Genomic DNA, 25,902 nt, shown 5'->3' with positions numbered 1-25,902 from the left:
AAATTAGCATAAATACAAAATAAATATTCTATGCATTTATTCATAAACAACCTTTTTTCCTATAACATCAAAATGCATAATTTTTGCAATATAAACTTTGTTTATATTTCATTTGTTTATTTACTAAATTATAGTGTTTGATAATCCAACATATTTGTGACCCTTGGCCAAAAGTTTTGAGAATGACACAAATATTAGTTTTCACAAAGTTTGCTGCTAAACTGCTTTTAGATCTTTGTTTCAGTTGTTTCTGTGATGTACTGAAATATAATTACAAGCACTTCATACGTTTCAAAGGCTTTTATCGACAATTACATGACATTTATGCAAAGAGTCAGTATTTGCAGTGTTGGCCCTTCTTTTTCAGGACCTCTGCAATTGGACTGGGCATGCTCTCAATCAACTTCTGGGCCAAATCCTGACTGACAGCAACCCATTCTTTCATAATCACTTCTTGGAGTTTGTCAGAATTAGTGGGTTTTTGTTTGTCCACCCGCCTCTTGAGGATTGATCACAAGTTCTCAATGGGATTAAGATCTGGGGAGTTTCCAGGCCATGGACCCAAAATTTCAACATTTTGGTCCCCGAGCCACTTAGTCATCACTTTTGCCTTATGGCACGGTGCTCCATCGTGCTGGAAAATGCATTGTTCTTCACCAAACTGTTGTTGGATTGTTGGAAGAAGTTGCTGTTGGAGGGTGTTTTGGTACCATTCTTTATTCATGGCTGTGTTTTTGGGCAAAATTGTGAGTGATCCCATTCCTTTGGATGAGAAGCAACCCCACACATGAATGGTCTCAGGATGCTTTACTGTTGGCATGACACAGGACTGATGGTAGCGCTCACCTTTTCTTCTCCGGACAAGCCTTTTTCCAGATGCCCCAAACAATCGGAAAGAGGCTTCATCAGAGAATATGACTTTGCCCCAGTCCTCAGCAGTCCATTCGCCATACTTTTTGCAGAAGATCAATCTGTCCCTGATGTTTTTTTTGGAGAGAAGTGGCTTCTTTGCTGCCCTTCTTGACACCAGGCCATCTTCCAAAAGTCTTGGCCTCACTGTGTGTTCAGATGCGCTCACACCTGCCTGCTGCCATTCCTGAGCAAGCTCTGCACTGGTGGCACTCCGATCCCGCAGCTGAATCCTTTTTAGGAGACGATCCTGGCGCTTGCTGGACTTTCTTGGACGCCCTGAAGCCTTCTTAACAAGAATTGAACCTCTTTCCTTGAAGTTCTTGATGATCCTATAAATTGTTGATTTAGGTGCAATCTTAGTAGCCACAATATCCTTTCCATGTGAAGCCATTTTTATGCAACGCAATGATGGCTGAACGCGTTTCTTTGCCGGTCACCATGGTTAACAATGGAAAAAAAATTATTTCAAGCATCACCCTCCTTTTAACATGTCAAGTCTGCCATTCTAACCCAATCAGCCTGACATAATGATCTCCAGCCTTGTGCTCATCAACATTCTCACCTGAGTCAACAAGACGATTACTGAAATGATCTCAGCAGGTCCTTTAATGACAGCAATGAAATGCAGTGGAAAGTTTTTTTTCGGGATTAAGTTCATTTTCATGGCAAAGAAGGACTATGCAATTCATCTGATCACTCTTCATAATATTCTGGAGTATATGCAAATTGCTATTATAAAAACTTAAGCAGCAACTTTTCCAATTTCCAATATTTATGTAATTCTCAAAACTTTTGGCCACGACTGTACAGGTAATATTTGTAGAAATAGCCAACAATACATTGTATGGGTCAAAATTATTTTATATTTTGTACTTTTCCTAGTGTAAATATATCAAAACTTTTTTGATTAGTAATATGCATTTTTAAAGGCGATTTTCTCAATATTTAGATTTTTTATGCAACCTCAGATTGCAGATTTGTATCCTAACGAACCATACAACAATGGAAAGCTTATTTATTCAGCTTTGAGACATGTATAAATCTTAACTAAGTTTGGGTTAAACCGTTTATTTATGCACAGTAAAATGCCAAAATCTAAAGAAAGAACTATGACCTGGACATGTTCTCAATGAGTCCTTAAACACATAATCACAATGTTTACAACAGCAATGTGATGGTTTCATAGAAAACTTGTGCAGAAAGGAGAACAACAGACACAGAAGAAAACTTGGGAGAGCACTGAGATCATAAAACGTGAAACTGTGTAACAAATGTTTTTGACTGCTGAAACTGCAAACGTCTTCCAAGGATGGATTTGGCAAAAGTAGGTGTATTGAAAATGAATGTACAGTAAGTTTAGGTTGAGGTACAGAGGATGTTGCGTTACCTATGCTGCCCAGAAATCCATTGGCGACTGTGTTTTGCTCTGGTCGGAGCGCGCCGGAGTCCTGATTGATGAACTCTAAACTGTCCTGCAGTCTGTCAAGTAATTAAGAGGAGAAATAAGACAATGCACCAGAGCGAACGTGCCGCTGAATGTGTGTTCGGCTTACGTGTTCAGGCTGCCGTAGACGCTGCCACCTGTTCTCGCTGTAAACACTTTACTAAGCATCAGCTGCGGAGGAGATCTGCGAACAAACACGCAATTGATCAGCACAGACTGTTCATCAAACACAAGCCATCAGCTTGATATCTGCACAGTCTCACCTTATCTGGTGGATCTTCAGCGTTGAGCCTTTGTAGCTCATGGCCACCGAGCCGAACATCATCTCTCCGAGCATGTTAGCGTCTGATGAGCACCGCGAGGAGCCCTGACACAAAGAATGAAAGAGCAAAGCATACAGGTTTAAATCTGCAGGACTAGCACACAGAGGTGTGTGATGTGTATCTTCTACAGTAACACTGTAATTGTTGGTTTAACGATGTGAGAGATGACCAAACATAAGCATGTCTTAAGAACACACTTTCACTGCCTGATGCAGAAGAGTAGAACGCAGTTGGAATGATACAGAATTCAAGATATGAAGGCATAAAAATTGCAAAAGTATTCATACCACTTCATTTTTTTCACATTTTGTTTTGTTGCAGAATTATGTTAAACTGCTTTATATTAGTTTTTTTCCACATCAATCTACATCTCATACACCATAATGACAAAGCACAAAACAGGTTTGTAACAACTTTGCAAATTCATTAGAAATAAAAAACTGAAAAGATCCAGTTGCATAAGTATTTTCTGGGACACTCGAAATTTAGCTCAGGAGCATTCATTTTGCATCTAGATGTTACTACACTTGGAGTGGAGTTAAACTGTGGCAAATTCATTTGAATGAGTATGATTTAGAAAGGCACACACCTCTCAGAAAACGTCTAACAGCTGAAAATGCACATCAGAGCAAAAACCAAGTCCTGAGGTCAAGATAACTGCCTGTAGAGCTCAGTGACAGACTTGCGTTAAGGCAATGATCTAAGGAAGAGTTCAGAAACAAATCTGCTGCACTGAAGGTTGACAGAAGCATTCTCCATAATGGAAGACGATTGGAACAACTAGGACTCTAGAAAATGTCCAAGCTGACAGAGATGGAGAGGTGAAAAGGTGAGGCAAAGAATGGCAGATAATTGCCAAATGCAGATGTGCAAAGCTTGTCACATCAGACCCAAAAAGACTTGAGGCTGTAAAGGTGCTTCAACTATGGACTGAGTTAAGGGTATGAATACTTATGCAATGTACTTATTTCAGTGTTTTATTTTTAATAAATTTGTTTGCAAATTTGCAAATCTGGTTTTTGCTTTGCCATTATTATGGTGTGTGGAGTGTTAATTGAAGTGGGGAAAAACTAATTTAAAGCAGTTTAACATAATGCTGCAACAAAACGTGAAAAAATGAAGGGGTATGAATACTTTTGCAATGCACTGTACATCTTTCTAAATTGTGTAGTTTAGCAATGTTTTTCCCAAATATTATTACTATCCCAAAAGGTATTGATTTTATGGAGCAGATCAATAATCATCAAGTTAATATTAAGTGAATAATATTTTAGACACACTATTGCCAATCTGTTTTTGCTCTGTTTTCAAACAACGCCACAGGGGAATTGTTGAGCATTTCCGAGAAACACACTGGTGATTCATACATTTACATTTATATTTAGACATTTTGCAGATGCTTTTATCCAAAGTGACTTACAAAAGAGGACAAAGGAAGCAATCAAAATCAACAAAAGAGCAATAACATGCAAGAACTATGACAAGTCTCATTTAGAATAATGCAGTACATGTATCAAGGTTTTTTTTAATTATATAATAAATAAAAATGAAAATAGATAGAAAATAAAAGATAAAGAAAAAGCAAGCTAGTGTTAGAGGCCTAAAAATAGATAGATAGAATACAACAAAAACAAAAAAACTATTGTTAGTTAGTTAGCAGTAAGTAAATTAAAAGACTAGAAGTCTAAAAAGGGCATACAAGATGATGCATATTTGCATTCAGTGCATGCAAATGCATTCAATTTTAGTTGTCAAATGTCTGTCTCATTGCTGTGAACGGATAACTGCAAAGAAAGATGAAGAAAGAAAGCAAAGGCTTGTGACGGGACTCACTTGGAAGCGGTTTTGTTCTTTGGGCTCGGAGGTGCAGGATGAGCTGCTGTCCAGGGAACTGGAGCTGCCTCCCGTAGGCCTCAGCTGACAGCACTTCCCAAACATCTTCGCCTGTGCCTCTCCGCACACCCTCTGCAAACATCACACGGACAAATTCAACAACCCATGAACGCAGTCACTAAACCTGAGAAACACACCGGTTCAAAAAAGCTCTGCAAAAAAAGAAATTTAAGATGTTTGTCTGGAGTGTGCATGCAGGAGCACACAAAAGCGTAGGCAGTTTTAAACAGTTAAAGGTCAATCAATTGTCATTGATCGGCTTTAAAAGGCATGAGAGGAGAGCCTGAATTAAATGAGACACTACAGCAAAGCACCAGCAAGTGAACAAGCAAAAACAAACAGCGAGAGCTGTTGCATGAAGATATTTTCAATGTTTAATGAAGATATTTTGTAAATTTCCTACTATATCAAAACTTAATTTTTAATTAGTAATATGCATGGCTAAGTACTTCATTTGAACACTTTAAATATTTCAGGGTTTTTTGCACCAGATTACAGATTTTCCAACAGTTGTACCTCTGTGTCCTATCCTATGTCCAGGGTCACAAATATCTGCCAATGTACTCAGAAAAATCAACTTAATTGAAAGGGAAAACAAACTTCCATTTCCTACAGACAGTTGTTTTTTTGTTTTTTGTTTTCTCAGAAAACAAGACTTCATGTGTTCATTTTGCTTCTCAAGTAAATGTATCTTGCTTTAAGGAGGATGTGAAACCAGGCAAATACTCAGAAAGCTATTCATATGATTCATGACTCTTGTGTAGAAGTCGTTTTTTCAAATGAATCATTCAAAATGACTCTCAAATGCATCTGAATCGGTCCAATAACTTGTTCACTGAATCCAGAGCAGTTATTAAATTAGCTCACGCAAGAATGAATAATCACTTACGCATCTTCATGTCGTTCCAAACACACAGAAATGTATTTCTGTTTAGATATTTCGGTCCAAGCGCTTTAAGGAGAGATACTGCAACGCTTTTTTCATGCACCTGTCAGAAGATTTTGTGCTTTTTGGTGTTTCATAAACTCAGACTAGTGAAAAGAAAACATCTAAAAGATACCGTTAAGTGTTTCTTTTATAGCACTTTATTTATTTGTGTCAATAGATTTCAATTACAACGCATATTTTTAAAAGAGGTGTCCTCAAAATGAGTTTTTTTCCCTACAGTAGCACCCACACACACTAAACTTTACATTATTATTTTAGTCTGTATTCTGAAGGTTTTTACAGAGGGATTTGTTCATTTATAATTTGCTTGATTTTATACATTTTATTCCCCCAAAAATGTAAAAAACATCATTTTCTGCCTGTTCTTTATTTATATATATACACAAGTGACAAAATGAGATACCCAAAATTTCTTCTGTAAATACATGACTCTAAAATGTCAAAAAAAATAAATAAATAAAATTAAGAATTTTGAAACTGACTTCATCCAGTATTTAGATTTTTGTACTAGAAATGTATGCAAATTAGTGCATATTTCATTAAATTATGCCCCATATGAAAACCTAACATTTTAGAAAACGTAATACAAATTTGTTTTGCAATTATCAATGTAATCAATCAACTGAGGAAATAAGATGATAACTATTAGGTTTTTTTTTTTACCCTATTCACCTGCAGTGTCTCGCCTTAAAAAGTTTCATCCATACGAACAGAACCTTTTTATCCAAATCTTGTGAACAAAAGCATAAATGAGATCTGAGATCATATAAAGTGATTGTGTCCTACATATAAATAATGATCAAAAAGGTCAGTTGCGTTTGCTTGACGCACTTCTGTTTTCCATATTTGATGCGTGTCAATACTTAAGTGCATAAAAGACTAAATAAAATCTAATCATCATGCATCTCTCCAGCATACTTGAAATCACATGGATTACTTTTACAATGTCTTTATGAACATTTTGAAACTTTAAAAGTTTCTTTGCATGGATTTAATAGAGATATGAATCTCTAAATAGCCAAGTATGCACATAAACACTTTTTCTTGCATGCCTTTGACTTCAACAACCCTTGTTATAATTCACTAAAGAGCAAATCCCTTCTCTATGAAGTGTTACTTGAGAGGTCCAGCACTCGTCCGGATGAGGAATAGGCCCGAGTTAATGAGTGTTTTGGCTGTGCGTGCCAGGCTCAGTGTCTCTAATGGCTCATGTTGAGTCTCGTCCTGCTCTGTGAAGAGCACAAAGGAACTCGAGCATGTGAGACCGTCATATGACTTCCTTAACAACTCGTGAGCAGGGCCGTTTGCTTACTCCCTCTCTTCTGCTCTCAGTCAATGACGCTCTGTCTCTCCCTCTCTCTAGTGAAACAATATCCTCTGCCAAAAGCGTCATGTGATTGCAGCCGCAGCTCGGCTCCATATCAGCGATCTCCAGAGCCTCACCCGAACACATTAGACAGGCTGTTTATTATTCATCTGGCTGCATTGCACACCAACCTGCAGTACATGTTAGTGAACCTGCAACATGTTTTTCTTTTATGAGAGTTTTTAAGCATCATCCAACCACAGAAACATTTTTCACACGTGGCAAGCCGTGTGTGTTTTGATTTGGCAGGTTTCAGGTCAAAGCCATACTGAACTGACTGGTAAATATCAAAGGTTAAGTAAACGAATGAATGATCCAGGGCTAACTTATTTATTATGCCGTACCATTTGGAACAATCAGTCATGACACAGAGTTAAATTTCATGACGCTTTAGTTTGAAGGTAAAAAAAATAGCTTAAGGCTTCTTTAACACTAGAATAAGGAAATAACTTTTACTGTACCTTATGATCACACTGCAAAAAAAAAAAAAAAAAAAAAAAGTTCTTCCTCTTTATTTTGGTCTCGTTTTCCAAATGTCTAAAGATGCATTTTCGTTGAAAAGCAAAATTAAGTGATCTTATGACTAAAACAAGAAACAAATGTGACCCTGGACCAAACTAGTCTTAAGTAGTATATTTGCAGCAATAGCCAAAAATACATTGTATGGATCAAAATTATTGTTTTTGCTTCTATGCCACAAATCATTAGGATATTAAGTCAAAATCATGTTCTACAAACATTCTGTACATTTCCTACCGTAAAGATATCAAAACTTCATTTTTGATTAGTAATCTGCATTGCTAAGAACTTCATTTAAACTATAAAGGTGATTTTCTCAATATTTTCATTTTTTTGCACCCTCAGATTCCAGATTTTCAAACACCTCAGACAAATATTGTCCATTCCTAACAAACCATACATAAAAGGAAAGCTGTATAAGATGTATAAATCTCAATTTCAAAAAATGACCCTTACGACTGGTTTTGTGGTCCAGGGTCACAAATATCTGCCAATGGACTCTTAAAAAACAACCTTCCCTATGACAGATACTGTTCTTGTTTTAAGCATAAAGCCCTTTTTTTTACTTCTCAGAAAACAAGACTTTATATGTTAATTTTCCTTCTCAAGGAGGTTGTGAAACAAGACAAATACTGAGAAAGCCATTCATTTTTAGAGCGTGTGCAACATTTAATACCATGATGTTATGAATTCATGACTTCCTGCTCTGATTTAAGACCCATTTGTGACCAAGGACCCCAAAACCAGTCATAAGTGTCATTTTTTCTAAATTAGGTTTTATACATCATCTGATGTACAGTTTGTTAGGATATGACAATATTTGGTCTGAGATGCAACTGTTTGAAAATCAAAAATCTGTGGGTGCAAAACAAACTAAATATAAAGAAAATCGCCTGTAAAATTGCCCAAATAAAGTTCTTAGCAATGCATATTACTAATCAAAAATAAATTTGATACATTTACGTTTGGAAATGTACAAAATATCTTCATTGAACATAATTTTTATTAAAATCCTAATGATTTTTGGAAATGATTTTTGTTAAAATAGGAAAATATTTGGTCTGAGAAGCCACTATTTGAAAAACTCAAATTTGAGGGTGCAAAAATAAATAAATAATAATAATTATATATATATATATATTAAGAAAATCGCCTTTAATGATGTCCAAATGAAGTTCTTAGCAATGCATATTACTAATCAGAAATTAAGTTTTGATACATAGGATAGGACAATATTTGGTCTGAGATGCAACTATTTGAAAATCTAGAATCTGAGGGTGCAAAAAAACCTAAATATTGAGAAAATCACCTTTAAAGTTGTCCAAATGAAGTTCTTAGCAATGCACATTACTAATAAAAAGTACTAATACTAATCAAAAATTTTGGTACATTTAAGTTTGGAAATGTACCAAATATCTTCATTGAACATCATTTTTACTTAAGTCCTAATGATTTTTGTTAAGATAGGACAATATTTGGTCCGAGATGCAACTATTTGAAAATCTAGAATCTGAGGGTGCAAAAAAAAAAAAAAATCTAAATATTAAGAAAATCGCCTTTAAAGTTGTTTAAATGAAGTTCTTAGCAATGCATATAACTAATTAAAAATTAAGTTGATACATTTAAAGTAGGAAATGTACAAAATATCTTCATGGAACATCATCTTTACTTAATATCCTAATGATTTTTGGCAATGATTTTTGTTAGGATGGGACAATATTTGTTCCGAGATGCAACTATTTGAAAAACTAGAATCTGATGGTGCAAAAAAAAAAAAAAAAACTAAATATTAAAAAAATCTCCTTTAAAGATGTCAAAATGAAGTTCTTAGCAATGCATATTACTTATTAAAAATTTGGTTTTGATACATTTACAGTAGTAAATGTACAAAATATCTTCATGGAACATCATCTTTACTTAATATCCTAATGATTTTTAGGCATTAAAGAAAAATGTATCAGTTTGACCCATACAATTTATTTTTGGCTATTGCTACAAATATACCTTGGTCACTTTTGCAACATTTTCAGTTTCCTCTCATCTCATTCAATCCAGACTGATTGTTTTATCAAAGGGGAAACACAGATCAGAATTCCCTTCACATTACACATCTCAGTCATATGACAATATCAGGTGTGGAAAATGTTGGTTTCCCGGTGAACCAGTGTCTGCGCTGCACCCGCAGCCTCATGACATCTAATGACAAACAACTAGCAGACGTGACAGAGAACTTGACACGCCTTCAGTCATGTGAATGTGAAAGAATGCTTACACACTCAGTGTCAGCTGATGCTATTATTACTGGAGATAAGGCCTCTGGTTCACACAGCACTCACCGTGACCGGGGCATCTTCCGTGCTCTTCTTTCTGGCGTCCGAGTCGAAGAGGACGTTCCTGCCGCGCCGCTCGCAGTCCTGGTAGACGATGAGACGGATCTGACTGGGCTCCAGTTCTGGCGACGACCAGCTGAGGGACACAGACACCAATGTGAACACCACAAACACACTGACACTTAATTAACAAGCTTCCTTCAGCCATCAGCGGCCCAAACGGCGGCCCGTGGGGACGTGAGGGATTTCGAGTGGGATGAAGGCAGCGAGGGCAGGAATGGCATGGGCACAAGTTATTTCTGTGCTCTGCGTCAAGGCAGGTGAAGAAAGGCCCAGAGCGCACGGCTGTTTACTCGTCACATTCCTGACCACTAGACTCACTCGCCATCCAGACACGGAGCACATCATCCCCTTCATCAGGAATTGAGACAAACAAGCTACGCACAAAGACAACATGACGCACAACTATCCCCTTTAAAACTTGAGAACTCAAATCACCACCATAGTCCCTACAGCTGATCTGAAAAAAAAAACTCACTTTTCTTTCATCCTAGTGTTAAACCAGAATAAAACAACTCAATGCCAATGGCAGATATCACAGATGTACAGCAAATAATACATCCACAGCATTGTTGTGATAAACCTTTTTATTTTACATTACTAAAATAACTGGAAATGTTGAAGAATAATCAACTTTACACAGAGGCGTCTTCATATTGTTCGGTCCTAGAGTTGTGCCTTTTCTCAAATAAATAAGTGATTAAAATCATATGAACAAAGTGAAAACTGCACCCAGGTGTGTCAGTAATTTTAACAATAGCAGTAATACATTTTCTCAAAAACTGGTTAGGTTGCAGTAATTATAAACACAGAAAAACTTATACGACATTATATCAGAGCAGGATTTACAAGTGCTCTCTCGTACACGTCATGTGAAGGCAGAAACATTTTGATGTATACAAAAACCATCATTCAACACTGACTGAATTAATGGTAATGGTTAATTACCAGCCAATACTTAGCATTTTGTATTGTTGTCTGTATCGGCCAATAGGTTTGTTAAGTGGTTGTTAAGTTATGGGTCGACCGATTATCGGTGCCGATATTAAGCATTTTTATGGTTATCGGTATCGGTCATTTTCAAAACCAATTTGCCAATAAAAATTTAAGAGCATTTAAAGAAAGTTTGGTAATACTTTAGAATAGGGAACACTTATTTACTATTAACTATGACTTACCTCTCTATGAATTCCTAATTTGGTGCTTATTAGTTTGTTGTTAAGTTATTAAAGTATTATTATAAGTAGGTATCGGGTAGGATTAGGGATGCAGAATAAGGCATTAATATATGCCCTAATTAGTACTAATAAATGGCTAGTAGTCTAGTAATATGCATGCGAATAAGCAACTAATTATGAGACCGTAAAATAAAGTGTTAATGACAGTTTTTGTCAGAGCCCTTGTTATGCTTAATTTTTATATTAATATTTATTTTTACACCAGACATATTTTTAGGTTCAAAATATTGGTTATTGGTCTACTTGATCTGTAATTAACAGATGCACAATATTATCGGACAATAATTGTTTAAATATAAATATTGGCATCAGCCCGATATGAAAAATTATGCTGATATGTCTTGTGTAGCGATTGATATACAGTTTATTAACAGTTATTTTCAAAGCTTCAATGTACTATCATTATAAAATAACTTCATTATTGTTTATTGAATTCTACCACATTAAAAAACATTTTGGTAAAAACTAACCAAAATGAAAAATTATTTGCTTATAATTTCTGCACAGAAGAGATTAGGTGTTGTTTCCAAATATATTCGTATTGGCTTTCGTTATCGGCTAAAATGCATTGAAAAATATCGGCATATCGGATATCTGGAAAGTCCAATATCATGAATCCCTAGTCAGAGCCCTTGTTATTCATAGTTTTGCATAAATTTTCATTTTTACACCAGACATTCATAACGGTTCAAAATACTGGTCTTTGGTCTACTTGATCTGTAATAAGACTCAAACTAAGACTTGTATTTTGTCCATTCTCTTTCTTTATTAGTTTACGATCTTTGTTTAACCTTTCTGAATAAATGCTGTTTTCTTTTACCTTTTTGTTTATCAAAGAATCCTAAAAACATCACAGGTCCAAAAAGAAACATCAACCTGCACTGTTTCTTACATTGTTAAATCAGCAAATTAGAATGATTTCTGAAGGATCATGTTGCACTGAAGAGTGGCGTAATGATGCTGAAAATTCAGCTTTGCATCACAGAAAGAGATTATATTTTAATGTATATTAAAAAAAAGAAATCCTGTATTTTAAATTGCAGTATAATTTCACAATATTACTGTTTTTCTATATTTTGGTCAAATGAATACAGCTCTGATGAGACTTAAAAAAAACATTACAAATCCTACTGATCCCAAACTTTTGAATGGCAGTGTATATGATCATTTCAGACGGAGACAGGTGACATAGAGGGTAACAAGTCCTAGACTATTATCTTCACGGAGATCTTATATGCACTGCTCCAGAATGAGAACTAGTCCTTAAGCTGTTCACCGCAATCTGCTGGAGGTTACATAAGAGCTGATCATCATTACAGCTCACAGCGAGGAGGACGAACACAACCTACAACAAAACCTCTCACTCACACGGCAACACAAACACAGTCACGCCGTCACTACAGCAGCCACATCCAGGCAGAAAGCAAGCGGTTGTCAGGTACCTGGGCATCAGAGCGTTTGTACCCTTGCTCTTCCCCATCCTCCCCAGCCCGCGGCTCGCTCTTCCTCAGCACAGAGCGCTGCTAAGAATAGCAATGAACTAAATTCACAAAACAACATGAGACTGTCAGGTGACCTCCAGGCCGAGCTGGACAGTGCCAGTCAAAGACATGCGGACCCGCCGCTGGACGCGGTGAAACTGAAGAGAGTGTGATGTGGGCATAGAGAGGCTAACCCGTCCCCTCCAGACTCCCTGCGAGAGGAGGTCAGCATCTGCTCGTGTTGGGAGCGAGCGGCCGTTACATAAAGAAACTATCCAGACTGTGACGCACTTCCTGTCCGCTAACTGGGGTCGTTTTTGAATGCATGCGGTGGGAAATTTTCCAGGCCGCATTCCTGTCAGCTCGCTCAAGCAGAGCCTGCAGGAGTCCAGCGTGGACAATAATAGCACAAGCTCAGTATCTGGTCTATGAAGGAGCACAGCTGTTGGTCTACGGCACATCCACTCAGAGCATCTGTCACTAAACCAGCCTTACAACTATGGGTGTAACCGATGCGTTTTTCAAGGCAGATGCCGATACCGATTATTAGAAAACAAGTAAACCGATAACTGAAATTGAGTCAAACAAAAAATTAGTCAGACACCAGATTAGGGCTGTCGCGATAACCGCAATATCGCAATACCGCGCTATTGACAAGCATAACCGCAGAGGAATGCAACAACCGCGATATTTGCCTGTTTTCTTTTTTCCTAAGGATTTGCCCTTCTCACTTAATGCCTGTGTGCTGAATATTAAATTAATAATAAGTTAGTAATGATAACATAATGTGTCTATTATGAGGCTCAGTAGATATGCACTTAACAAGCCTAAACAGACAGCGAATGAGAGAGAGATCGACTGAGCTTGTGCGATTACCTGCGTCTGTCTTTCAGACCGAGTCAGGTATGTATGTGAAACTAGCTTGTCATGTCCAAGGAAAGTGAAATCTCTATCTTAACATCGATGCTCTGCTGGTCAGCTGAGCCTTTAAAAGTGGCGATTAAAGTTAAAATGATTTCAACTTCGTGTTTCATTACGTCTCTCTTTGAATAAATAAGCGTTTTTGAACGTGTAGTTGAATGAACGGTTTAAAGACTTACTCAAAGATAATAGTCTCTTGCCTCCATCTTGTGGCGTAAAAATGAAACTGCACTCACTGACAGCTCGCCTAGAACACGCAGGTGAAATACTGACAGAAAGTCTCTTGTCCAGTCAGACTCGAGGGTGCGCGCTAACTGATGTATGTACGAAGATTTCAGATGCAAAGCCTCTAAATATGTCTGACATTTTTCTTCAAAATTTGCATTTCTTTCTGGCTAGGTTTCTATGTAAGTACTGTTTACTTCACTTCATGTATCAACGCGATTTGGTTTCGGTTTATTGATTTCTGAATATGACCTTACATTGTAACAGCCTACACACAATTATATATATATATATATATATATATATATATATATATATATATATGGCGGTAATACCGCATACCGCGCTACTGAGCCACTCAAAATTACCGCAAGGGAAATTCCTTAACCGCGACAGCCCTACACCAGATATCATTTTTTATATTTTTAATCTCGTGGGTGCAGGACACTATAGTTTATGTGTGACCCTGGACCACAAAACCAGTCTTAAGTAGCATGGATATATTTTTAGAAATAGTCAATAATTCATATTATAGGTCAAAATGATTGATTTTTCTTTTATGCCATAAATCATTAGGATATTAAGTAAAGATCATGTTCCATGAAGACATTTAGTACATTTCCTAACATAAATATATCTAAACGTAATTACTGATTTTGTAATATGCATTGCTAAGAAATTCATTTGTACAACTTTAAAAGAGATTTTCTCAATATTTTGATTTCTTTGCACCCTCAGATTCCAGATTTTCAAATAGCTGTATCTCGGACAAATGTTGTCCTATCATAGCAAACTTAACATTTTTGACAAGTTTGGGGTCCAGGGTCACATTTATGTAAGTGAGGATAGCAAAATAAAGTAAACTGTGACATATAATAGTAAGACACTATAGGGCTATAATCAATAATCAAAAAAAAGAGCAGACAGCCTGATTGAAAATGCAAATTTATTCCCTGCCAATGGGTGGCAGTAATATAGCGGTTTCCCCTCTGTTCACAAAGCAGCACTGTGCTCATGATCGTCTAAGTCTATGTAATCCAGTCCAGGTCATTGTAGACATATTATTGTTTTATATTTTTATTCACTAAAGTGACATGAAAAACAGGCTGCCAGTAAACTAGAGCAAGTAATGTGATGCAAATATTTGCCTTGCATTTGGTACGCACACAGCATTAGACTAGATCTAAAAAGTTGGTCAAATTAGTTTTGTCCCCTTCAAGATTGGTCATAACTGACGGTTATAAAAATGTAGATCAGTCTAATGTCAATCCAAAAAGTTAGACTGAGTACACTTTGACTAACTACTAGTTAGACAAACCATTTCTTAAGACACAGTCTTAACTTAAGCTGCATTTCCATATTTTATAAATGTCGATAAAAAACTGTTGCGAGATGACTGTTTCCATTAACTGACGTTATGCGACTAAAACTGTTTTTATAAGCCCTTTATTCATGCATAGAGTAGTCAATGCTTAAGCAGCCACATATGAGGTATCTGAGGTTATAATACACTAAAGAATGATCATGTGACTTATATAAGCATAGAGACCTGTAAATGCAAAAAAGCTGTTTTTATTGCCATTTTGCAAAATATAAATTTTTCGAATTGCTTGAAAAACCATCTCATGCAAGCGTAAAAACTTTTTTGCAATCAATAGGAGTTTTTGCAAATTTAAAATGTTTCCATTAGCCATAATTTTAATTTGAAATGGAAGGGTAATGTAGATATCAATATCAACAATAGCTGTGTTTATGCAACTGGGCACAGGTGTGTTTATCAAGCACAGACTTCTATTGAGTCAAGCCAACTGTCCGCCATTCTGCACTGAACCGCAACACAACAGCAGCCAAAAAGATGATATTTAAGACAAATTCTTTGGAGTGATTGAGCTCCACTGAGATTTCACTGGGAAGGGGGTCAATTCTAAAACAGCATCACATTACAGGACAAGCAACCATGTGACCATGTTTAAGAAGCCCCTTCAGCATGGCTGTCCTGTACTCTCACTCTCCTATAAGACCTGACCGACAAGTAGTACAACACCACAGTCACATGATGTACAGTAAAAGAATGAGACATCAGTGGAGTAAATCATCATGAATCACTCACTGAGTTATCGTCTCACCTCTCTCTCTCTGCCTGTCATGAGCACACTGAAACTGGTGCTCGATGACAGCAGCAATACTTCAGTCACAGGAGACTAAGTGCACATCAAATGAATAAATCTTGAGCCCTATTTTTTCAGTGATGCAGAAAACGCAGACGGTATCACAGAATTCAGTCATTTAAAACTGTATAGCACATATTTCAGAAATTTTTGGATTAATAAATCATAAGTAGGGCTGTTCACAATATACACAGTCTACAGTCTGGTTCATTCCCAGTCAAAACAAACAGAGGACCCTGGCTTAAATTTTTGATTCTGACAATATTTTTTTTCATATATAGTGATGAAAGCCAAAATATTAAATGTCATTGATGAATATTTTTTGAGTAATCCACTATTTTGTAGAGGACCTTAGATTCTGGGGGGGGGTAGAAATGACTTCAGAAAGATGGTAGCATCATAATGTTATTTTTATAGAGATATTGGTAGTTCTATTAGTAAAAAAAAAAAGTTGAATTTATTGCATTTTGTGCCAATGGAGACCATTCAAAAAGGGGGGAAAAGCATTTTTCAAGGTTTTTTTTTTCTTCAAAGTTTGCATGCCTGTAACTCAAAAAGTATATCCTAATGCTCTTTTAGCTATTGGGTTATAACAAACTTTCCTTTTGGCATCTTTATTTTTAATGCCCTGTGACATTCAGTTGCAGAGATATTGGAATTTCAATATGGCTCCAAGAGTAATTCTTTAAAATGAAGACATTTTCAGTGGTCAAAAAGCAAATGTGGGTCAGTTTGAAAAAATATGACACTTCTTTTCTTTTAAAAAGGAATGTCTGATGAACCATTAATATTGAAACTAGAGATGCATTTAATTTCTTTCTGTCAAGACAACTGCATTGAACATACCTGTCAGAGTGCCATAAATAATATTTTTCCAAAGTTCACGTGCCTGTAACTTAAAAAGTATTAAAGATATTGCAAAATGATTTTAGATTCTAGTTGTTAGTGAACGTTTCTTTTGGAATCTTAATTTTCAAGGTCCTACATCATTCAGTGCCAGAGATATGGGGTCTCCATGAGGCATGTCCAGGTTGTTGAATGTTACCCATTTTCAGTGGTTGAAAACCATACGTTGGTCAGTTTTTCAGTTTAAGAACAATGTCTGAAGAAGAAATGATGCTGAAAACAGAATTGAATCTTGTTTCTGAAATACGGTTGATTTGACACGGAATAGCCCTGCTCTGTAAATGTGAAGTCAGCATGTTGTGCAAGTCTCCGTTTCCTCTACTACACATGCTGAAGCTCGTCTGTGTCTCAACATATGTGACCCTGGATCACAAAACCAGTCTTAAGTAGCACAGTTATTTTTGTAGCAACAGCCAAAAGTACATTGCATGGGTCAAAATCCTTGATTTTTCTTTTATACCAAAAATCATTAGGATATTAAGTCTATTAAGGATATTAACAAATATTTTGTAAATTTTCTACCATAAATATCAATTTATTTTTAGATTAATAGTATGCATTGCTAAGAAATTCATTTGGACAACTTTAAAGGTGATTTCCTCAGGCTCAGTATTTAGATTTTTTTGCACCTTTAGATTCCAGATTTTCAAATAGTTGCATCTTAGCCAAAGCTCATTTATTCAGCTTTCAGATGTATGAATCTCTTTTTAAAAATATTTACCCTTTTGACTGGTTTCGTGGTCCAGTGTCAGATGAACTTCACCTCCAGAGCTGCTCTGAGAGTCACTTCACCAGCATTTCACAAAACTACCATTAATTCACACTGAAACCAATTAATTTGCTGATTAATCGCTGCAGTTGGTACAGTTGCGTGAGAAACACTATATTTATTTCCAAAAGCATGTCTGACGTACGCAGACATGGCGCAAGGTCTCTGGGTCTGGCTGAAGGTAATCACTGGCAGAGCACACAAAAGCTTTTGGGCTCAATCAAGAACGACCTGTCCTGCCAAAGAACCAGAAATGTGAGCAGGCCTTTGGTTCTTCTGAGCGGGGTCACCCATGTAGCTGCCCTCTCTGCTATCTTAGGTACTACAGGCTCTTTATACACGACGGGCCGCGATGTGAGAATGTGACGCCCTCATGCTGTTATTGTGTGTCTAGCTCTTCTCAACAACACTGGCCAACAAATCCACGGGAGAGCATTGTTTCACCAAATTTAATGCGATTACCATTTCACATATTAAATAAATTAAGTGTTCATATTCATCTGGATGCGTTCCCGGGAAGATCGAGCCTGGAGCAGCCTCAAATAAAAACGGGAAACAAACATAAACACACAAGTGTGGAGAAGACGGAATCCAGGATGAGAGGTCAAAAGGTCATTAAGCCGCTGTCCTGATCTTGTTCTAAGATAACTTTAATACATTTAACACTAGTGAATCATTAAACAACACTACTGTACATATTTTTAAAGGCTGGTCATATTTTAGCCTTTTTAACAGGCTTAGCTGATATCAATATTTGTCAAGATAACAGTGTGGTTGACTGGTGATAAATAGCCTAATACAATTTGTTGACAGCATGAGACATACACAGCTTTCTAAATCAGAACAAATATTTGACATCAGAACATGTTTGTTATCACCTGACAGGGCTGATATATATTAGACACTCTAACGATTTATTTGTCCAATGGAGAGGAACCCATGGCCAAGTTTCTGTCAACAATGATTATAATACTCTCCTTTAACTTGTTTCTTTGTACTTAAAGTAGAAAGATGGGAAAATTGTGCTACTCTTTGTCAAAGTAGTCACCATTTAATGCGGTCCTGATTTACAACTGTATGCATTGTACTTATATTTCCATATCAGTAAGTGTGTCTTATGATATTGGTGCATCTCAAACAGCGTCTTAAAACAAGGTTTAAAATGAGCATAAACTGCTCAAATGTAAGCTGAAATCATACATCTTCATTTTATTTAAACCCTTAACAACTATCATTATTAATTAATTCACTTTATTTAATTTAACCCATTTTAATTCATTTTTATCTTGGAATACCTGAATATACTGCATGTGCAAATTGTAAAACTGATTTCTATATGGGGAAATATAATGGAAATTGATGCAAAAAAGTAATTAAAATTTTTGTTATGATGAATATGATATTCTATAATATTTTATCAAGTAGAAATGGTTACTTGTGAGTAAAATAATAATTGAAAAATGAATACAACCTGAATATAATATTCTAAAACATTTAATCAAGTAGAAATAGCTATTTGCGAGTAAAGAAAATAAAAAATAAATACAAACTGAATATCATATTCTATAATATTTTATCAAGTAGAAACAGCTATTTATGAGTAAATCATTAAAAAAATAAATAAACTAAATATCATGTTCTAAATTATTTTAATCAAAAAGAAATGGCTATTTGTGAGTAAAATAATACATACATTAAAAAAATAGAACCTGAATCATATTTTACAATATTTTATCAAGTAGAAATGGCTATTTGTGAGAAAAAAACAAAACAAATAAATACAAATTGAATATCATTTTCCATAACATTTTATCAAGTAGAAATTGATATTTAAGGAATATACTAAAAAAAAAATACAATAATATAATACAAACTGAATTTCATTTTCTTTATTATTTTATCAAGAAAAAATGTCTATTTGTGAGTAAAATACAAATTTAAAAAATAAAACTGAATAGCATTCTATAGTATTTTATCAGCTAGAAATGGCTATTTGTGAGGGGACAAAACTAAAATACAAACTGAATATCATATCCTATAATATTGTATCAAGTAGAAATAGCTATTTAAGTAAAAAAGCTCAACTTAAAATATAAACAAACTGAATACCATATTCTATAATTTTATAATTTTATTTAAATTTATTCTATTTTTATATTTTTTATCAGGTAGAAATGGCTATTTGCAAGGGGAAAAAAACAAATAAATACAAACTGAATATCATATTTCATAATAAAATACTAAACTTAAATGAATACAAACCAAATTTCATTTTCTTTAACACTTTATCAAATAGAAACTGCTATTTGTGAGTAAAATACAAATTTAAAAAATAAAACTGAATAGCATTCTATAATATTTTATCAAGTAGAAATAACTATTTAAGTAAAACACTCAACTTAAAATATAAACAAACTGAATATCATATTCTATTATATTTTATGAATCCCTATTTCAGGAAAATACAACATAAAAAAAAACTAACTGAATCATATTCTACCTTTTATCAAGTAGAAATTGCTATTTGTGAGTAAAATACTAAATTTAAAAAATAAACTGAATATCATATAATATTTTAAGTAAAAAGTAGAAATGGCTATTTGTGAGTAAAAAAAACTGGGCATCATATTGTATAACATTTTATCAATTTGAGAGTATTCATTCTGTGGAGTAGAAATTGCAATTTGTGCTCATTTAAAAATATATATATAAATAAATGTTTTTGTAGTTAATATTTGTTTTTTAAATTATTTGTGAGTAAAACAATTTAAAAACAAATATAAACATTTATATTTATTGCATTGTGCTTAAAGTCTAAACCATGCAGAACATTCAGTTATTTCAATTATGAAATTGAATAATTTCACTGAACAATTGCCATACAAATAAAAAAAAAGTCTAAATAAGCAGACTTATCAAAAATAAGAGTCAAAAATGTTAAAAACTGCTGGTTACTCATCTTCCCCAATTACTTCAGGATCATTTATGATGAAACGTAAATGATAAGAATATCAGAACGTCAGTGTGCAACAGAAATGAATCCAACGCCAAATGCAAATTTCAGTGCTTTAATCTGATTCCTGCAACAGGAGCAGCACACATTCTGCTGAGAAGAACACGTTGAGATGGACACTACGCGCATCTGCATTAATGCTGCACTGGCACAGATCTGCGTCCTCGTGTGACCTGCTGCACATTTCAGGAAAATGATCTGAAAGCATGAATCCACTGACAGCACGAGGTCACGTGCCAGTCTGGCGCACTCACTCACAAGCCAGAGGCTTATCACGCAAACACGAGTTGCTTTTATCACCACCAACATAAACATACAAGCAAAAAAAAATAATAATAAAAATAAACTGCAAGTGCAGCAGCGGACTACGGACTTGCTGAGGATCGACAGTATCGCTAGTTCTGCATTTAACGAACACACGACAGCACTGACAGGGAATATATAATCATAATAAATGTACTGAAAGTTGGTGTGGAATAATCACACGTTCGCCAGATCCGGTGACATAAACCAACAAAGGGTCGTCAGGCAGTGTCGCCTGAAGCCAACTAACATTAGCATGAGGCTAAACATTCAGGCAACACATGGAGATAACCTTATGTAACCACAAACAAACACAAGTCTAAGCTGAAAACATATACATATCCAAAGAACGTCTCTAAACTCTCTCACATTGATTCAAGTCAATCTGTTATGCTAACATTCTCCGGAAGCTAACGTAAACGTTAGAGATTAAAAAAAAGCGCGACACGTACCTGAACACAACGTCCTCTTTGTTGCATTTCGGAGGCGGTGAAAACGCGTTTCTTTTGTTGAAGAGTTTATGGAATAAAGTGGGGGCCATAATGGACCCACAATTTAAAGGAAAAATCCTTTTTTTGTGTTTGGTTCTAGAGCCACATTCGACTCCAGCAGACGGACTCCATTTGTGGGGCAGTCATATGACTGTCATTAGTCACACGAGCTCCTTGGCAACGCCACTGCGCTGTGATTGGTCGAATATTCGCTGCGCTCCTGTCGGGTTTTTTGATTGGCTGATATTTTGGTTCATAGACCACGTGGTCAGAATGGCTGTGTTATTGTTTTGGGGTTAAATTAAAAGGAGTAGTTCACTTTCAGAACAAAAATGTACAGATAATGTACTCACCCCCTTGTCATTCAAGATGTTCATGTCTTTCTTTCATAAGTCGTAAGGAAATTGTGCTTTTTGAAGAAAACATTTCAGGATTTCTCTCCATATAATGGACTTTTATGGTGCCTCCGAATTTGAAAAGCTTCAAAGGGCTCTAAACTATCACAGGTCTTATCTAGCAAAACTATTGGTTATTTTCTAAAAAAAAAAAAAAATACAATTTATATACTTTTTAACCTAAAATGCTCATCTTTTCTAGCTCTGTGTGTCTGTGTAGAGATTAAAAAGTATTTAAATTTGAAATGTTTTTAGAAAATAACCCATCTTTTCGCTAGATAAGACTCTTCTTCCTCAGCTGGGATCATTTAGAGCCTCAAAAAACATCATTTCTTTACGACTGAAGAAAGAAAGACATGAACATCTTGAATGACAAGGGGGTGAGCACATTATCTGTAAATTTTTGTTCTAAAGTGAACTACTCATTTAAGAGCGTTAAGTGCATTTAATCTGTATTTCACAGGCATTTTTTTTTTTATGCTCTGTGATGCATTCAAAGGAAGATTAGTTGCACAATAATGTTCTGTATTCATCTTAGTATTTATTAGGTTTTTTTACACAAAGATCTAATATAAATAATTTCATTTGTAAGGTTCTTTTTTCATTTCAACCTATATTTAAGACCCACTTTGACTGGCACTGCAAGGCATTGTTGGTTTCTCATTTTGAACACTCTGCATTGAAATCATAAGTTAAGTGCATGTTACATAACTTGATCAGATTTTCTATCATTTTACATAGGTATGTTAAGAGTTGTATATTATTCGGCTCATGTGTTTGTTTGAAAACGATCACTTTGATGCATATTCATCCATCCTGAGGTCTTAAAAATGTGCATTGCCATTACATTCAAATACAAATATTTGTAGAAATGTAAACCAAGCACTTGGTAACAGTGTTGACTGCCCTCTGCTGGATATTGATCAGCAAGTTTTGACTTAAATCCTCTCAGATAGAGATTATCTGTAAAGTACAGATATGCACAAAAAATCAGCATGAATTCTATTTATATTTTTAAAATGTCATTATGTGACTAACCCTGGACCACAAAACCAGTCATAAGAGTATTATTTCTTTTAAATATGAGATTTATATCATTTAAAGGCCAAATAAATGAGCTTTCTACTGATGTATGGTTTGTTAGGATAGGATTGGCTGAGATACAATCTTAGGGCGCAAAAATGGTGCATCTTTAAAGTTGTCCAAAGGAAGTTCTTAGCAATGCATATTACTAATCAAAAAGTAAGTTGATATATTTATGGTAGGAAATGTACAAAGTATTTTCATGGAACGAACATGATCTTAACTTAATATCCTAATGATTTTTGGCCTAAAAAAAATTATAATTTTAACCCATGCAATGTATTTTTGGCTATTGCTATAAGTATAACCGTGCTGCTTCTGACTGGTTTCGTGGTCCACGGTCACATGGGGAATGAGAAATAAATTTAAAATAATTACCGGTTTGGCAGGAAACTTAAATGAGCGTGTTTGTTTGAGTCTCTGGAAAAAGGCTTCCCTCTCACGCTCATTTGCAAAGTCAAAAAATTTCACAGGCCGTGAGGAAATGTCTGCTGGCACGCTTCCGCTTGCTTGAACCAGCTTTACTCCGGAGTCCTGCTGGTCTGTTTTACCACGCTTACGGCATGAAACATTTCGAATGCTCACAATGTCGCTGAACGTCACTTTTCTGCATTTGATTGGTTTCTCCTTTTCTGCAAAACACTAAAAAGGGAAGTGTCTCTCATTATCCGGTTGATGTCATGATGCTGTATATACATACACAGTCACTAGACAGAGCCTGTATTACAATCAAAAGCATTACTCATTTCTAGTAGAATGCCAGAGGGAAGCAATTAGTCATGCATGAGAGACATGAGTGTGACCATACATAGACATAATATGAAAGACAAGATCCAGAATTAATCACCTTTTTCACAACAGGGGAAAGAACTACAACCCTTGTGTTCTCAGGTGTTCTCTCAATAGCTGATTTTAACACACATCCTGCAAGCAGTGGAAACAGAGCTTTATTTGAAAAAAAAGTCATGCCATTGACTGTTTTTATAACTTGCATCGAGTAAAACTCAAGTACCTGATGGAATATCTGACGGCAAGGTTTCAGAGGGCACACGCAACGGAGAGAGGCTGAGAAATATATAATTTTTTAGTAAAATCTTTGTGATAAACTGAGCAGTGTATCAGAACATATTATATTTTCATAAATTAAATGAATATGTGCCAAAATGTTTTAAATGTTACAGTTTTTAAATGTTTTTGAAGACTTTTGTACTCAAAAAGACTGCTTTATTATTGGCAGTTAGTATTATAACTTAAAAAACAAAACTTTTCAGTTGTAATGTATTTTAAAATTAAAAATTAAATGTAAAATTGATTCCTGTGATGTTTGTGTGTTTAATAGAAATTAATGATTTTATTCAGCAACTACGGAAAAAGTGGCAGTAAAAACATTTATAATGTTACAAAAGATTCTATTTCAAAAAATAATAATTTTAAACTTCATATTTAGAACATCATCCCCACTGTCAAACATTGTGGTGGGACCCTAATGTTCAAATAATAGATCAGGCTCATTGCTAAAGATGAATGGGTGAAAATACCAGTGGAGACATGCAAAAAGCAGCTCAGCAATTATAGGAAGCGTTTGATTAATAATAACCAATAAAGGCTTTTCTATTGATTATTGAGAAGGTATGAATAATTTTGGACATGCCACTTTTTGGTCAAATGTAAATAAAAGATGAGTAATATTTTTTTCCACAATGATGACTCTTGTACAGCGATTTATTATCTTCTGGGAGAAGCCTGTGTCATTTCCGCTCAAAAAAAAAAAAAAAACTTGCTGGTTGAATAAAAGTAACTAAGTCAGAATTTGCCAGGGGTATGAATAATTTCAAGCTTGACTGTATATATTTGAACGCTTCTGTGTTTGTGTGCATGAATAAAGACCTTACCAAATGGGTGACAAAGAAAATGATTTCTCTTCAGCAGGGTCTAATGATAGCTCTAGATAAAATAAAAGCATAACAGCCTTTCATATTGACAACACAGCGCTAAAATGTGTAAAATGCATCAGCCATCACTGCATTAATAGTGGTTATGAATGATAAACAGCCACGACATACCAAGAATGGAGGACAGGTTTGGAGGCTGCTGGAGCGCTAGATCCTGCGCATGACTGTGATCTAGAAGAGTTGAGTTTTTCACTGTGTTCACCATCCCATCTTCACCAAGTAAGGCCGTCCCCTCATCTGAGTGGTCATGAGACATATACAAACAGCAGAGTTTACAGTAATGCTAATTGAAAGCACTAGAAAGTCAAATATTATATATAACGAATTGCACTGAGACATGAAGCACTTTGGCTAGAGTTTGCTTTAAAATAAGATTTAAAAGAATAAACCACTCATATTGTCATCATTTTCTCATCCTCATGTCACCACACAGCTGTAATTCTTTCTGTGGAACTGAAAAGGAAGCATTCTGAAGAATCTTAGCTCATTGTAAGAGTACGTCAATCTCCAAAAAGGACAAACATGACTCATGTGCTATGTTTTTTCTGAAACCATACAACAGCTTTCTTGTGACGAATAGACTGAAACCTTACTGAGCTATCTTGGAATACGGCAACACAAAAGTAAATAAATAAATGTAAATAAATATTTAATACTTAATTACATTAGAAATCTATTAATGTCAAGGTCACTGAACAGTGAATCCAAAATTTTCGTATGTGTTTTTTTTTCATATTCATCATCATTTCCTATTAAAATGCATTCTACTAATGCAAAAACACAGAAAATCGAATCTGATCTGAATTTTTTATGCCATTTTCTCCTACACTGAGCCATAAATCGCCACTTCAGTGGCACTTACACCAAACTTTACATTTTTATTCCTGTTTATATCCTGAAGGTTTTCAGAGAGGAATTTGTTCAGATATAATGTGCTTGATTATATACAACAATTGTGAAAATATTTTGTTTTCTGTCTGTTCTAAGTATTTTCTGAATTATGGAGTCACAAAAATGCCTTCTGTTTTGACTCCAATATGTCAAAAAAAGTAAACGAGAATTTTGAAACTGACTTCATCCAGTGTTTAGTGATTTTTGCAATAGAAACGTAAGCCCAAATTTCATTAAATAATGCCTTATTTGCATATTTAAACTTAGCAT

The 25,902-nt window shown here is 35.2% G+C and overlaps 1 protein-coding gene across 3 annotated transcripts in view; it reads right to left on the bottom strand.

The window, feature by feature from the left end:
* The window catches only part of fnip1 (folliculin interacting protein 1), a 45,502-nt gene extending 24,065 nt beyond the window's left edge, over positions 1-21,437 (bottom strand). For 2 of the 3 annotated variants that reach the window (XM_073824735.1, XM_073824737.1), the window contains exons 1-6: positions 21,273-21,437; positions 9,743-9,872; positions 4,513-4,644; positions 2,620-2,723; positions 2,466-2,540; positions 2,300-2,391 (exon numbers count right to left, since the gene is read on the bottom strand). In XM_073824735.1, coding sequence (XP_073680836.1) covers positions 2,300-2,391; positions 2,466-2,540; positions 2,620-2,723; positions 4,513-4,644; positions 9,743-9,872; positions 21,273-21,361 — 622 coding nt within the window. In that variant the 5' untranslated portion in view covers positions 21,362-21,437. Of the gene's footprint in view, positions 1-2,299; positions 2,392-2,465; positions 2,541-2,619; positions 2,724-4,512; positions 4,645-9,742; positions 9,873-12,476; positions 12,710-21,272 lie in introns of those variants that run through there. The other variant, XM_073824736.1, reaches the window with a different exon arrangement.
* Between the last annotated feature and the right edge of the window lie 4,465 nt (positions 21,438-25,902).

Source organism: Garra rufa, chromosome 19 (genome assembly GCF_049309525.1).
Source record: "Garra rufa chromosome 19, GarRuf1.0, whole genome shotgun sequence".
Classification (NCBI taxonomy): domain Eukaryota; kingdom Metazoa; phylum Chordata; class Actinopteri; order Cypriniformes; family Cyprinidae; genus Garra; species Garra rufa.
This window is presented reverse-complemented; position numbering and strand designations above follow the sequence as displayed.